Raw genomic sequence first — 16,569 nt, 5'->3', positions numbered from 1 at the left:
ATTTGCGCCATCTGCTGGAGGAACTGCAAAAAATCAACCAGAAGCTGGATAGTATGGAAAGTGCCTACACTATGCAGCAGAAAAAGATGACAGAGACAGCCGACAAGGTAGATGATATTGCAAAGAAATGTTTGGCATCAACGGAAGAGTTACAGAAAGTTAAGAAAAAGGTCATTAAAGTGGAGAAGTACCAAGAAAGACAGGAAAATAAACTGTTATTGCTTCAAATGGAGAAAGCAAACTTAACTCTTAGATTTCAGGGTTTGAAAGAAGAGGAAAAAGCGGACCTCAGAGACATTTTGGCAACAGCTCTAGCACCACTGACTGGCAACCAAGTGGAAAAAATAAAAGAGGAGATGGATTTGGCTTACAAAGCCTACTCCAATTTCACAAAGAAAAATAAGTTGCCTGCAGAAGTGGTAGTGAAATTTACAAAGCAACGTCTCAGAGATCAGATCTTAAAAGCAGCTTCGGCAACACCCTTGAAAATTGGAGATCAACCGATAAGAATTTTGAAAGATGTTCCATTTGAAATCAGAATGAAGAGAAAGGAATATAAAGGGTTGACCATGTTCTTACAAAATCATCAAGTCAGTTATAGATGGTTGGTGCCAGAAGGACTGGTCTTTAAATTTAAAGACAGAAGAGAAAAGATAGACTCTATCTTTAAAGCTCAAGACTTTTTGAAGAGGCACGCCAGTTCAGAAGAAGAAGCAGAACTTGCCAAGTGGATGCCAGGAGACAGCGAAGAAGACAGCAGTTCTGAGGGAGAGGTGAAGGATGAAGAAGACAAAGGAGCGACTGGCACAAAGTACAGTTTGAGAGACAAAAAAGGGAAAGGCCCCAAGAATTAACTGTTTTGGACTATGCTGTAAAAGTAACTCTAACCCCAAAAGGACATTACTAACAGATTAACTACTTTTTTGAAAACTAAAGAAGAAAAAGATCACCTATTCACAGAAGAAACTTTGACTTTAACTTTAAATTAGAAAAGTTTAATTTACTAATATCTAACATCACTCAACACTTTTCTTTATCCCTCTATATCCCCTCCCTATTTTTCTAAGTAAAGCGAAATTATCTCCTTTTTAGGAGAGGGAAATAAAACTTTATATATAAAAAAATCAACAGCCCTGTTGCCAGAGCGATGCGTAGCGTCACATCCTGGCGACGGCGGTGCAACATGTATCGCTGTCCCCCGCGGCAGGGATCCTGTGAAGACAGCCCTATGTGGGAGTTGCTGCCGCTCTTCTGCATCTTGTACCCTCTAGGGGATAAAGTATGGTGGCCCTTCTCTGCCATTGGGAACATGCATATTTATCTGTACCAAAGGTAAATTAGACAAAGAAATTCATATTAAGCAAGTCAGAGGTTTGTGTGTGCTTGGGGGTGGTGGTGTCTGTTCGTCATCCAGGAAGGACAACCGGCTGATAAAGAGTCCTGGAAACCCAAGATATGGAACAGAACATTTGCATTTGTTTCCTTACGGTGTTTGAAAGGTAGGTATGGATGAGCTGCTCAGCTACCTCACTAGAAAAGAGAATAGATTGGATTTATACCCCGCCCTTCACTACCCGAAGGAGTCTCAGAGTGGCTTACAATCTCCTTTCCCTTCCCCTCCCCACAACAGACACCCTGTGAGCTAAGTTCCCTGTAAGTTGTGGAATCTTGTGAGCAAACATTCTATTTTGTGAGCTACTGACATTAAAGTTGTGAGCAGGCGATTTGGCTACCACATCAATTAGTTTGCTCTGGAGCCATCCTTCCTGAGCTAAGGCAAAAATCTGTGAGCTGGAGGCTAAAAAACTGTGAGCTAGCTCACAATAACTCAGCTTAGAGGGAACACTGCCTGTGAGCAATGCTCCCTCTAAGCTATGGAGTCCTGTGAGCAAAAATTCTACTTTGTGTGCTACTGGCATTAAGGCTGTGAGCAGGCGATTTGGCTGCTGCATAAATTAGTTTGGTCTGGAGCCATCCTTCCTGAGCTGAGACAAAAATATGTGAGCTGGAGGCTAAAGAACTGTGATCTAGCTCACACTAACTCAGCTTAGGTGGAACACTGCCTGTGAGGTAGGTAGGGCTGAGAGAGCTCTTTCGAGAACTGCCCTTGAGAGGACAGCCCTGAGAGAGACATGACTGAGCCAAAGTCACACCAGCAGCTGCCTGTGGAGGAGTGAGGACTCAAATCCGGATCTCCCAGATTCGAGTCTGCGCTTCTAACCACTATGCCAAACTGGCACTATAATCTGTGAAGGTAGATCAAGTTGGGTAGCCATGGTAGTCTGTCTGTAGCAGAAGAAAAGAGCAAGAGTCCAAAAAGAGTACCAAAATTCGTGGTAGGGGAGGAGCTTTTGTGAGTCACTGCTCACTCCTTCAGCTATCTTGGCGTATAACCACACACTAGTCCACGGTGAAACCTGACCTGGCACGGTCCTCCGTTATAATTGTTCGCTAATAACGATTATGCCAGTGTCAGACAGTGGCGAGGGCGTGGGAGGGGCGGGGAGAAAAACGAATCACAACTGTGTGTGTTTGAAGTCTCACACTTTCAAAGCAGTAACTGACATTAGCAAATAAATCTTGATAGTGTTAATAGAAAAATTCTTAATTCCTCTTTACCCTGTTTCTCCCTGAAACCTAGCTATCTCTTTTCCTCTTCTGAGGAATTCCTGATGAATTCCATTTTGATCAAAGAGAAGTCTGAAGAGAGGAGGGGCAGGAAGGGAGGTCCTGCGAAATCTCAGGATTTCACTCTGTAGATGCTCAGAGGCAGGCAGTGCCTTCCCAAACCTTCCTATCCTCCAGTTAGAACACCACCCTGTGGCCTGTAACGTGAAACAACAGCAAGGGCTGAAGTTACAAAAAGGGTGTATTGATTTCTCTTCAAAGAGAAATGAAAGAGAAAGCACCCTATTAAAAGAGGGGAAATATATATACATAAATCAGAGGAATCAATGGCTAGATCTAAAAAGGCGAATTTTGGAAAAAGAAATTCCCCCTCCCAATAACAACGCGAAATCTTTGTCATGAAAACCAGTGGCCACCTCGACACAGAAGGCAAACCGAGGATGCAACGAATGATCCCCCCAGGCAGTCCTCCTGTGCGAGACCGCAGCGGAAGGGATGGAAATACATGGAATCATCAGGGGAAATACACATGAGCACTTTCCCTCTAATGTAAGACTGATAACATATTAATACACAGAAAGGAATGTAAAATCTCTGCTAAAAGTTCACAGAAGTATAGTCAACGGAGGGAAAGAATAGGGTTTTAAGTAAATGAGAAGGAATTTGTAGCACTGGCCAAGAGCAGGGCCTTCTCTGAGGTTGTCACCTTCCCTTTAGAAACCTCCCCCTTGGCCCGAGGCATGTCCCGTCATCGGGAAGAAACTACAGCAGTCCTGCTCTTCCAGGCTTTAAGGAAGGAGCTGTTTCAGGGATGAGTTGGCTGCCATCTTACCCTGTCCTACATATTGTTTTCTTTAATGCTTCAGGGCCAAGTTAGATGAGACCCTAACAACACAACTTCCTGGCTTTTAAAAAAAGGCAAGTTGTACCCTTTTTTTGCTTGTAATTTCCGCATTCTGGGGGGAAGGAAATCAGGGGGTCTTGGTGAGTGTTTGTGTGTGTACGTGTGTGCACACGTGCTTGAGAGTCTGGAAGTCGTGGTTGACTTCTGGTGACCCCTAGAGGGGCTTGGACGTTTTGGAGAGGTGGTTTTGATATTATCTGCTTCTGCATCCCAGCCAAGGTACTTGCCAGCTTAGCTTCCAAGATCTAATGAGATTGGGCCTGCTGGGGCTATCCAGGTCAGGGCAGAAGGGGAATCAGTTTTTTAAAAAAAATAATTTCTCTTTATTGGTTTTTCACAAACACAAAATATAACAGACAAAATGCTTATTACAGCGAAGTACTTCGACAAACAGATATTTCAACACATACCTCTCTTAATTAGCTTTTCCAAACCATGCATCAACTCCTAAACTATTATCCTCAAAATAAATTAGCTATTGGTTGCAGCACAAGCCACATAGAGTTATTCTCCCCTTATCTCATTCTTTAATTTTAATACTTATCCTAATGTTATGCACTTCAAATAAATATTCTGTATTTAAATACCAGGACTCATTTTCCTTTCTTCTCAACAATAGCGCCTCCTAATATTTCAAACCCCCTCATGGATCACTGCCTTGTTGTTGCGAGGGGGCTTGCGTGGTTCGATGAGGCTGTGGACTATGCTGTAGAGGGCCACCCAAGACGGACAGGCCACAGCAGAGAACTCAGACCAAGTGCGATCCCCTGGAGAAGGAAATGGCAACCCACTCCAGTATCTTTGCCAAGAAAACCCCATGGACAGTATCAAAAGGCTAAAAGATATGATGCCAGAAGATGAGCCCCTCAGGTCGGAAGGTGTCCAATATGCTACTGGGGAAGAGCAGAGGGCAAGTACAAGTAACCCCAGAAAGAGTGAAGCGGCTGGGCCAAAGCCGAAAGGACGCTCAGTTGTGGATGTGTCTGATGGTGAAAGGAAAGTCCGATGCTGCAAAGAACAATACTGCATAGGAACCTGGAATGTAAGATCTATGAATCAAGGTAAGCTTGACGTGGTCAAAAATGAGATGGCAAGACTGAACATCGATATCCTAGGAATCAGTGAACTAAAGTGGACAGGAATGGGCGAATTTAACTCAGAAGACCATTATATCTACTACTGTGGCCAGGAATCTCGTAGAAAAAATGGTGTGGCCTTTATAGTCAACAAGAGAGTGCAAAAGGCAGTACTGGGATACAATCTCAAAAATGACAGAATGATTTCTGTCCGATTCCAAGGCAAACCATTCAACATCACAGTAATTCAAGTGTATGCCCCAACCACTGATGCAGAAGAGGCTGAAGTGGACCGGTTCTATGAAGACCTACAACACCTCCTAGAACTAACACCAAAAAATGATGTCCTCATCATCATAGGGGACTGGAATGCTAAAGTAGGAAGTGAAAAGGTAACTGGAATAACAGACAAGTTTGGCCTTGGAAAGCAAAATGAAGCAGGGCAAAGGTTAACAGAGTTTTGTCAAGAGAACACACTGGTCATAGCGAACACCCTTTTCCAACAACCTAAGAGGCGACTCTACACATGGACATCACCAGATGGGCAACACCGAAATCAGATTGACTATATAATTTGCAGTCAAAGATGGAGAAGCTCTATCCAGTCAGTAAAAACAAGACCTGGAGCTGACTGTGGTTCAGATCATGAGCTACTCATTGCAAAATTCAGACTTAAACTGAAGAAAATCGGGAAAACCATGAGGCCATTCAGGTTTGACCTAGATCACATCCCTGATGAATATACAGTAGAGGTGAAGAATAGATTCAAGGGTCTGGATTTGATAGATAGAGTGCCTGAAGAACTATGGACGGAGGTTCGTGACATTGTACAGGAGGCAGCAATCACCACCATCCCAAAGAAAAAGAAATGTAAGAAAGCAAAGTGGCTTTCTGATGAGGCTTTACAAATAGCAGAGGAAAGAAGGAAAGCGAAAGGCAAAGGCGAAAAGGAAAGATTTACCCAACTGAACGCAGATTTCCAGAGAACAGCAAGGAGAGATAAGGAGGCCTTCCTGAATGAACAGTGCAAAGTAATAGAAGAAAACAATAGAATGGGAAGGACTAGAGATCTCTTCAAGAAAGTTGGAGAAATCAAGGGAGCGTTCCATGCAAAGCTGGCCATGATAAAGGACAAAAACGGTAGGGACCTAACAGAAGCAGAAGAGATTAGGAAAAGATGGCAAGAATACACAGAAGAACTATACAAGAAAGACCTCGATGTCCTTGACAACCACGACGGTATAATCACTGACCTCGAGCCAGACATCCTGGAATGTGAAGTTAAATGGGCCTTAGAAAGCATTACTAACAACAAAGCTAGTGGAGGTGATGGTATTCCAGCTGAGCTATTCAAAGTCTTAGAAGATGATGCTGTTAAAGTTCTGCACTCCATTTGCCAGCAAATTTGGAAAACGCAACAGTGGCCACAGGATTGGAAAAGGTCAGTATACATTCCAATCCCAAAGAAGGGCAATGCCAAGGAATGTTCAAACTATCGCACAATTGCACTCATATCACACGCTAGCAAGGTCATGCTCAAGATCCTACAAGCTAGGCTTCAACAGTACGTGGATAGAGAACTACCAGAAGTACAAGCTGGGTTTCGAAGAGGTAGAGGAACTAGAGATCAAATTTCCAACATTCGCTGGATTATGGAGAAAGCAAGAGAGTACCAGAAAAATATCTACTTCTGCTTCATTGACTATGCTAAAGCTTTTGACTGTGTGGATCACAACAAACTATGGCAGGTCCTTAAAGAGATGGGAGTACCAGACCACCTCACATGTCTCTTGAGAAACCTGTATAAGGGCCAAGAAGCGACAGTTAGAACCGGATATGGAACAACTGATTGGTTCAGCATAGGAAAAGGAGTACGACAAGGATGTATATTGTCGCCTTGCTTATTTAATATATATGCAGAGTACATCATGCGAAATGCTGGCCTGGATGAATCACAAGCGGGAATTAAGATTGCTGGGGAAAAGATCAACAACCTCAGATATGCAGACGATACCACTCTGATGGCAGAAAGTGAAGAGGACCTCAAGAGCCTCTTGCTCAGGGTAAAAGAGGAGAGCGCAAAAGTGGGCTTGAAGCTCAACATCAAAAAAACTAAGATCATGGCATCCGGCCCCATCACTCCTTGGCAAATAGAAGGGGAAGTCGTGGAAGTAGTGACAGACTTCACGTTCCTGGGATCCCAGATCACCGCAGACTGTGACAGCAGCCATGAAATTAAAAGATGCCTGCTCCTTGGGAGGAAAGCGATGGCGAACCTAAATAGCGTGATAAAAAGTAGAGACATCACCCTGCCAACAAAAGTCCGCATGGTCAAAGCAATGGTATTCCCAGTAGTAATGTATGGCTGCGAGAGTTGGACTATAAGGAAGGCCGAGCGCCGAAGAATAGATTCTTTTGAACTATGGTGCTGGAGAAGACTCTTGAGGGTCCCTTGGATTGCAAGAAGATCAAATCAGTCAATCCTAAAAGAAATCAACCCTGACTGTTCCCTGGAAGGCCAGATAATGAAACTGAAGCTCAAATACTTTGGCCACCAAATGAGAAGGGAGCCCTCACTGGAGAAGACCCTGATGCTGGGAAAGATTGAAGGTCAAAGAAGACGGGGACGGCAAAGGATGAGATGGTTAGACAGTGTCATCGATGCAACGAACATGAAATTGAGCCAACTTCGGAGGACGGCGGAAGACAGGAGGGCCTGGCGTGATCTGGTCCATGGGGTCGCAAAGAGTCGGACTCGACTGTGCGACTGAACAACAACAACAACAAATGTTTCAAAGAGCAAACAGAAAAAAAGGAGAGAGGGGGGGAAAAGAAAACGAAATTATCACAGTCAACCCACATATTTATAAATTAGCTATAACTAAAGATTTTCCAACAGTTTACTATTTCAGAAACAATTTAACCTTAGGTTACTTCAAAAACAGTAAAGAGATATGTTTTCCTCTCCTTATCTGCCCGGTGGCACATCTTATATTTCGGACGTCAAAATAACAATAACAATCTGCTAAATACTATTAATTTTCCCACAGTTATTATTTCAAAAACAATTCAACCTTAGGTCTACTTTTCCTACTACAGTCATTTCTGAAACTATTTTACCAAAAGTTTGCCTTATTTTCTTGGCATCCCAGCACACAGATCTTCAAACACTAAATCAAACTTGATTGGATATGTTGCCTCAGTTCCCAATTCATATAGTAATTTCCCCAGAAATTACCTATTACTTGCTTATTACTTTAGCAACAGTAGTCAATAAACTTTCCTCCCCTTGTCTCATTGATAACATATGGTATATTTCAAACAACAAAATAACAACCACAATCACCTAAATATTAATTATAATTTTCCAGCCGATTATCATTTCACTAGCAATTTAGCCTTAGGTCTGCCTTTCTTAGTAACCTGATCTCATCTTACCTCAATGAACAAATTTATTGTACCTTCTAGGTCTATCATTGCAATTTCTGCTATGGAGGTTTCCTGATTCTCCCCAAGCATCGCCATTTCGCACCTTTTTATTCTAGATCCTTTCCAAGCCGCCGAAACACAATCCAAATTGAGAGAGCTACTCCTTAGTGGGTCAGTTAATAAAGGTCTTGAACAATTCAAAGAGAATATATGTGTACTCACGTTGCAGTCTTCGTTGTATGTTAAACTTATCAAAACAAAAGTTTAAATTGGACATTCACAGCTTCGGCATCATGGCAGACCACGCTGTGCCCTTCTCTGCTCTTGCGTCGAAACAGATCCATCGCAGCCCCTTCACTACTGTTTGGGGGTTGCCCGGTCAAGGTTCCTGCATCCCGACCTCTCTCCAGGAGGTCAGGCGAAGCCCCCAGCTGTCACTAGGACCCGGGGGCTCCAAAAGAGACGAAAAGGTCGGGGTTGGTCGGGAGCCACCCAGCCAGGCACCTGAGGTGCTGCGCCGCTGCCCACCAGAAGGGGAATCAGTTTTGATTGGCAAAAACACACATAGGGAAGGATTAAGAAGAAGAGGAGGAGGAAGAAGAGATTGGATTTATACCCCGCCCTTCACTTGGGAGTCTCAGAGTGGCTTACAATCTCCTTCCCTTCCTCTCCTCACAACAGACACCCTGTGAGGTAGGTGGGACTGAGAGAGCTCTTTTGAAGACTGCTCTTGGAGAACAGCTCTGTGAGAACCTGTGACTGAGCCAAGGTGACACCAGCAGCTGCATGTGGAGGAGTGGGGAATCAAACCCAGTTCTCCCAGATTAGAGTCCACTGCTCTTAACTACTACACCAAACTACTACCCCAAGTCACAGCCCCAATCCAAATCAGAGGTCCCCACAGCTACAACTTACCTTTAACAATGCTAGGAAGATTTTCCCAGTGAATCTAATCTAGTTTGCTTATCATGAGTCCCCTTATTTTATTGATAGCATGATTGTTGAACATATTTTATTTCCTTTGCAAGACACTTTGAGGGGATAACTACAGCACTGACAGGCAGAATACACACAACCACACACGGAGAGAACTAGTGGCTAATTTCTAAAACAAGAAGGACACAGATAAGTAATCCAAAACCATAATTAGTGACTTAAAAGTCCCTCCAAATCTTAGCTCTCCATAGGCTACCTGGGATTCCCTGGTGGCAAAGGAAAAACTTCACATGTTTTCAGTTGTCTAATTTATTATGATTCCACATATTCCAAGGCTGAGTTCTTGGCATTCAGAGTATCTCTGGGAGCTGAGCGCTGGTCAGTCAGGGCTCCAAATTGTGCCCCACCAGAAAGGAGATTAGCGGGAGCTCATTGGAATCTGGATTGGAGCTCCTCATTAAGAAACAGGAGATGGATGGCTAGAGAATCAAATGATCTTTATTTACCTTTGTCAGCTCCTGCGCATTGGCCAGGTTGTCCACAGCAATGGCCAAGAACACATTAAGCAGGGTGTCTAAGGCCGTTAAGGAAAACCACGCAGGTGATTATATCAGCTCCAGGTTCACAGGGTCAGCCCCCATTGCCCTGCTGGAAGAAGGTTACTGCAGATTCCCTGAAGTGGCTAGGGGGAAATCCCATCCTCTGTCTATACCAACGGGAACATAGAATCATGTGGGATGGGTGGATCACAGACAAAACGTCCATGTCACTGCATGTGGAAATTTCCTGTATGACCTCCTAGTTCTATCGTTCAAATGGTACAGATGCAACATGGGGTCTCCCATGGAGAACCGTCAATTGCAAAGCCATGAATCAGAGCATAGGAAATACTGACATTACAATTTCTAAACTTAGGGCAATTCTGCACTGGCTTTTCCCTCCGTTGTTTTATGAAACCCACACTGGAACAGAAATTCCCCTCTGCATTGCATGCTTCTGTCACTTTCTTTGATCATCAGATTTCATGGTACCCTCTACACCGCATGCCGTTTTCGCTTTCTTTGTTCATCAGGTTTTATGGTACCCTCTGCATAGAGTTATGGCCGTTCAGGGGTGACTTTGCAGTCAGTACGGCGTTGCCCAGGAGGTATTTGAATGTGGTTTTGAGCGGCACCTTTTCCTCCCAGTTGAGAAAATCTGTAGCGAACGCCAGATGCAGAATCATACTTAGGAACACTTCCACAATCCCCCCCACCCCCTGAACTCATCTGCTCCCAAACCAGGGAAAAGGCAGTGTGCCAAAGTGCCTGCAGTCCTTTGAACGGGTGGGTGGGTAGGTAATGGTTATATGAGTGAAATGCACAGCAACAGGTGAAATTCGAAGTCAGAATGAAAATCACAGAGGGTGCCGTGTTGGGAGGGAGGGTGTGTGTGTGTGTGTGTGTGTGTGTGTGAGAGAGAGAGAGAGAGAGAGAGAGAGAGAGAGAGAGAGAGAGAGAGAGAGAGAGAGAGAGAGAGAGAGAGAGAGAGAGAGAGAGAGAGAGAGAGAGAGAGAGAGAGAGAGAGAGAGACTCTACCGCTCTCCATGGTGCTGAAATCTGCAAAAGCTGTGATACTAAAACCAGCACTGAGATAAGAGCCACTGAAAGGATACAGTTGCCAAACAGAGTGAGCACAATGAAGTAGATGGATGACCACATCCCTGAGCGGACACCGCCTTGGGAACGAATCCCATTGTACATAACTTCATTCCAGTCTTCGCCTGTCAGGATCTAAACACACAAGCAGTTCATTATAACAATACACTTATTTTATGTAAGGAAAACTGCAACTCTGGGTATGGAGCTCTACTGAGCCACTAACATGATCTTCAGACAAACAAGAAGCAAGCCTCTGCCTTCCGGCCAAAAGAGTTTGGGCACAATACATTTGTCTGGCAAACTTACCTTCAAACTGCCTTGCTTTTAGACAAGAGCAAGAAGGGAAGGAGGAGGAACATCTTTGCCATCTGTTTGGCATCTTTGCTGAGGACTGTTATTCCCTTCCCTGTCTCAGGTACCTCATGAAGCTTAGATATGGCCAGATCTCCCTGGCTCACCAACTGTTTGCTATCTTATGCTTGACCTTGTAGATGCTCCAGCTGCAGTTTTACTCAGCTGGGAAAGTTAACAGCTTTTTGCTTTGCCTGCTTGCTTTGCTCACACGCGCGAGATGTATCCATTGGCTTATGCTTACCGGGGGATGTCTGATTCTACTATAAGTCAGAGGCCCTTGTATAGACGGCCATTCCTGACACAAACTGTACACGTGTCTCTAGTACTGGATTTACCAATAAACAGTTATCTTCTTATGAAGCCCTGTGCGGTGTAACCTGACTAAGGACCCTGACAGGCAGGAGCCAAAAGCCCTTTGGCTCTTAGGCTATGTCCTCAATCAAGCCAGTCAATGAGTTCAGGATTAGCCTGAGATCCACTTGTTTGTTTTGCTTTGTTTGTTGGTTTGTTGAGTACTGCTTTATTTACATACTGCTTTTCCTGCTGTAAGCTAATCTAGATCCCTTTAGGGGAAAGGTGGGATATAAATCCTTAAATACATAAATAAATAAAAACAAATTCCTCATAGTACTGAGTAAATGTTTTCTGCCCAAATTCATTACAAGCCTGGTGCTGAGCAGCTTTGTGCCTGTGCAGTAGTGCTTCTGCTACAAGACCAGGTAGTGCCTTGAAAACAAGTAACAAAATGCATAGCAGCTTGAGGCCCCTGGAGTCATAATCAGTAGTAGGTCTATAAGTGATCTACTATTAGTCAATCATAGAATCATTTGATGATCATTCCCGCTTTGCACCTTCAAATGACTCCTTCAAATAACCCCTGCAATGGACCCGTTACCTGTTTTTTGTGCCTAGGCTCCCAGTAGCATCTACCTGGATTGAAAGAACTGACCACAGTGTTAGCTGGGAGCCACTGAATGCGCACAGAGACATCTAAGTAGTAAGTATCAACTCAAAAACCTCAAATCGGATTTCATTTATTTTATCTATGTATCTTTTAACCACTGGAGGCAGCAGTGGTGGCAGACAAGTAGTGGGGGGGAAGGGGGCAGCAGCTGTAAGGAAGTAGTCTGTAATCATGCTAACAGACTCAACTGAATTTATTTGATGCAGCCAAATAGCTCAGTGCATGGTTAGCTCCAAGAGAACAACTGGCAGCTGACCCCATGAGTCAGACTAGCAGGTTATCATGCATGCATCCCCAGTTAGCAGTCAGTTTTTCATGTGATCCCAGCTGCCTCCTTTCTTCATTCAAAATAAGAGTACATAGCAAGACAACAGGGTGTTGGTCACTGCCCAGCATGGCACAGTTCTTCTTTGGAAGTGTCAGGTGTAAATTAAGAAGTCCATTCTAAATTAGACAGCAGAAGACAAAGAAAGACCTAACAGAGGAACTTAGCTCTGGTTGCTTTCACAATGGTAGATCTCATGTTCAAATGCTGTTCCTGATACTAAAAAAAACCCCTTCTTGACCTTGGGAAACTAGAACATTAGATTCAAGGTTAGGTGGTTGTCTTTTTGCACTTGCATGTTAATTTTCATTTCGCGAAGTGTTTATCTGAACATGGGGAAAGGATTCAAAAATGTGATTCCTTAGTTGTAATCCTTAGCGGAGACCCCATCTGCACATCATCGGGTTCTGCAATATCATTGCGCTAGTCATTTGTGACTAGATTGTCTCGTCTACACAGTGTAGTTATCAATGATTTATAGTAATCATTTACAGTGCAGCAATTGCATACTAGCCAGGGCCGGCTCGAGGTGTTTCTGCGCCCTAGGCAAGGGTGCCTTATGGCGCAGATGCCAACCTCCCGGTGGGGCCTGGAAACTTGGAGACCTCTGGAGCCAGCCACCCTTTTGCTGCTGCCACCACCGCCTCCTCCCCCCCGCCGCCACCAAAGGGGGGGAGGAGGCACAGCTTGGCGCTCCATCCAGGTCCCGGCGCTCTAGGCAAATGCCTAGTTCGCCTAGTGGATGAGCCGGCCCTGATACTAGCCAATTATACCTAGATGCAGTCCGAGTTACACCCTTCACTGAGGTCAATGGGCTTAGCAGGGTGTAACCCTGTTAAGGTTCACACTGATAGTCTAGCAAAAGCTGTATGGAGCATTGTGAGTTCCTGTTTGATGGAGTACCTTCCCTCTAAGGAAGAACTTGGGGAATAGATAGCTGGCAACAACGAAGGGCTTTGAAGAAGTGACAGTGCCCCCAAAACCTTTCTGCTTAAGAAGTGGTCTTCGAGAAAGGCTTCTTTTAAAGGAAATGAAAGGTGGCACCTTGACAGATAAAGAAGACTCAGCAGTTCCAAGAAGAGGAAACAGCTTGCCAGCAGATTCAAAGGAAGGAGTGACAAAAGGCAACACAAGGAGGGTTAAGGTGGGATGAGTGTCCAGACAGAACACAACAGAAGACATGGCACAGAGAGAGGGGGGGGCAAGCAAGCCCAGCCAGCAGATGAGGTATGAATGAAGAGCCTTAAAATAAGACCGCAGGACTTATTTTAGCAGAGGCAATTGGAATTGAGTTATGAGAAGAGAGATGATGGGAGACGAGGTTAGCAAGAAGGTTGCAGCATTTAATTATAGCTAGCATCCATTATTAATATGTGTTTTATAAGCCCGCGGTATATCAAGATCTCAGGACAGGTATCAGTGGCTGCCGCAAACAAGAAAAGCAGACTGAGGTTTTGAAAGAGCTGTATCAAGTGGCTCCCCTGGGCTTGGGTGTGCTCATCCTGTTTTGATCAGGATGCTGTGAAAAGGCCATTAGGGTCACTACTGGCTACAAAACGTCTGTGCGATTAATTAGGCCTGAGGCCTCGAGATCATTGGTTGAAGGACAACCTGGGGGCGGGTGGAGAGGGCAGAACTAAATACTGCACGGACCAAGGAGCAGGAAAGGAAAGCAGGAGCCCTCCTGTGCCACGTCCCCCTTGCATTTCCCTACTCCTGCGGCCCATCACTTGCTTAATTCAACAGGAGGTGGGCGGCACCTTACAGACAAGCAACATTTAGTCCAGCATAAGCGTTCATGACTCAGAGCCTACTGTCTAGGGGTGCCAACTCCAGCTCAGGGATTTCATAGAGATTTGGGCCGGGTGCCTGGGGAGGTTGGCATTTGGGGAGAAGAGGCCACTCGGCATGGACACGGTGCTACAGGGTCTGCCCTCCAAAGCTGCTGCTTTATCCTGGGGCACCAATACCTGCAGTCCAGAGATCACCTGTTATCATGGTAGAACGCCAGACCCCGCTTGGAGGTTGGCAACCTAACCACCGTTGAAGGCATCGGAGTCTCTGCATTTAAGTGAGTTGTAACTCATAAAAGTTTATGATGGCACCTGGCCTGTCGCTATGGTGGGGCTATTGGGGGCTCCGCCCCCTTCCTTAAAGGGCCCCTACTTCTTAAAGCCCCCCCCCCCAGTTCTTCCCAAAAGCTGCCATTATTTTCCATCATGCAAGACTTAAAGGGCCCTCCGGCTGAGTGGTGGGCCTCCTGCTCCCGTGCTGATCAGCGGAAGGGCCCTTTAAATCTTGCAGGAGGGGAGGGAGAGGGGCCGCGTGCCACACTCCCCCCTTCACTATGGCAAATAGCGGCAGCCCCACCAGGAAACGTCTTTGCCTCACAAGCCACAAAATCCTGACTAGGGGCCTGGAGGGCACATTAGTCTGTAAGGTGCTCTTGGACTCCTGTTTAATTTTGGAGACCCCTCTGGAATCAGAGGCTGTCCTGGCAGGGAGAGGCCGGCCAGGGAGAAGTGCAGAAAAGGCAGGGTCATTGACAGACGCCGATGGTGCTGGTGAGCGGACGACCGCAAGCCCAGGCATCCGACTGCAGAGGCGTACCTGGAAAACTGTCATGATGGCTGCAGGGAAGGTGTCGAAGTTTGCGGAAGGAGTCCCATCCATAAAATTAAACCTGGAGGGGGGAAATTGAAATCAGAGTCAAGAGCTGAGACGAGCTTATTCTGATGCAGCCAGCAGATGGTTAATTTCTCTCCCTCTCCCTCCCCAGGACTTTTCTGGCGACTTGTCCCCGTGGTTGTGCATTTTGTACTTGCCCATCGCCATAATTCTGCAATGAGCAGAAACAGTAAAATCTACATTTATCTAAATTCTCTACCTATCATATCCCATTTCTAAAGAGTCAAGGTTTCATATTGTCCCTTGAGGAATAATTTTTATTTATTACATTTATTTATTGAATTTGATTTATTAGGCCGCCCTTCCCTGCAAGGAGGGCTCAGGGCGGCTTACATCAGAAGACCAATTCGATAAATAATAAAATTAAGAACACTTAAAAGCATCAAGAACCTATCAGCATAGTATCCAAGGTGGCGGGGAAAAATTCCAGAGCCCACTGACCCCTTCGGGGGGGACTGGGGATGTGGAGGAGTGGGCGGGGGGGAAGGCTGGGGATATGAGTGTGCCAGACCCCTTGCTGCCCTCAGCCAAAGGAATGAGGGGGAATGAGGGGGGAGAAGAAAATGCCAACAAAAGCCCGGGAGTTCAGATAGGGTAGCCAAGGAGAGCAAAGGGGTGTAGTGTCGTGGTGAAGTGCGCGGACTCTAATCCGGGAGAACCGGGTTTGATTCCCCACTCCTCCATTTGCAGCTGCTGATGTGACCTTGGGCAAGCCATAGTTCTGGCACAGCTGTTCTTGAAAAAGAGCCGTTTCTGTCAAGAGCTCTCTCAGCCCCACCTCCCTCACAGGGTGTCTGTTGTGGGGAGGGGAAGGGAAAGGAATTTGTAAGCCGCTCTGAGACACCTTAGGGTAGTGAAGGGCGGGGTATAAATCCAACCTCTTCTTCTTCTGTTAGAGCCCTGTTTCCTCCACAGCTATGGCCCGAACCAGTGTTCCCTCTAGGCTGAGTGAGTGTGAGCTAGCTCGCAGTTCCGTAGCCTCCGGCTCACACATTTTTGTCTTAGCTCAGGGAGGATGGCTCCAGAGCAAACTAATTTATGCAGCTGCCAAACCGCTCGCTCACAACTCTAATGCCAGTGGCTCACAAAGTAGAATTTTTGCTCACAAGACTCCACAGCTGAGAGGGAGCATTGGCCCAAACCCATCACCATCTTTTTTCTGGGTTTCCAAAATAGTGTCTCTGTACTGCATAAGAGTGAGGACAAGAAACTCTTTTAACAGGCTGAGTTTACAGATCCCCGGGCTTCCCTGTTCTGCACCAGCTAGCGAATTCTGCAGACACAAGTGGTTACGGACAGCTCTGATCTTTTAAGCCCTGTCTCCAGAAATCCATGTATTTAATACTACAGCTTGGAGGAGGGGCAGTAGATGCAGGACAGACAAAGGGAGTCCTTTTTTACTCGACAAGTAATTAAATGATGGGAATGCTGCCAGTGGATGTACTGACGGCCATAAGCATGTGGATTAAACAGATTGATGGAGGGTAGATCCAACTGTGGCCATGAGCCACGATGGCTAAAGGGGATCTCTCTGCACGCAGAGGTAGCAAGCTCTAGACATAAGTGCTAGGAGGCAACATCCGAGGCAGCCTTGGCCTCTGTGTCCCGTTTGTTAGCTCTCCAGG

The 16,569-nt window shown here is 45.6% G+C and overlaps 1 protein-coding gene across 1 annotated transcript in view; it reads right to left on the bottom strand.

The window, feature by feature from the left end:
• The window catches only part of LOC107107455 (voltage-dependent R-type calcium channel subunit alpha-1E-like), a 227,571-nt gene that overhangs the window by 54,923 nt on the left and 156,079 nt on the right, over positions 1-16,569 (bottom strand). Inside the window, exons 12-14 of the mRNA XM_015407758.1 lie at positions 14,867-14,939; positions 10,628-10,745; positions 9,480-9,547 (exon numbers count right to left, since the gene is read on the bottom strand). Coding sequence (XP_015263244.1) covers positions 9,480-9,547; positions 10,628-10,745; positions 14,867-14,939 — 259 coding nt within the window. The remainder of the gene's footprint in view (positions 1-9,479; positions 9,548-10,627; positions 10,746-14,866; positions 14,940-16,569) is intronic.

Source organism: Gekko japonicus, unplaced genomic scaffold (genome assembly GCF_001447785.1).
Source record: "Gekko japonicus isolate JY-2015 unplaced genomic scaffold, Gekko_japonicus_V1.1 scaffold2254, whole genome shotgun sequence".
Taxonomy (NCBI): Eukaryota; Metazoa; Chordata; class Lepidosauria; order Squamata; family Gekkonidae; genus Gekko; species Gekko japonicus.
This window is presented reverse-complemented; position numbering and strand designations above follow the sequence as displayed.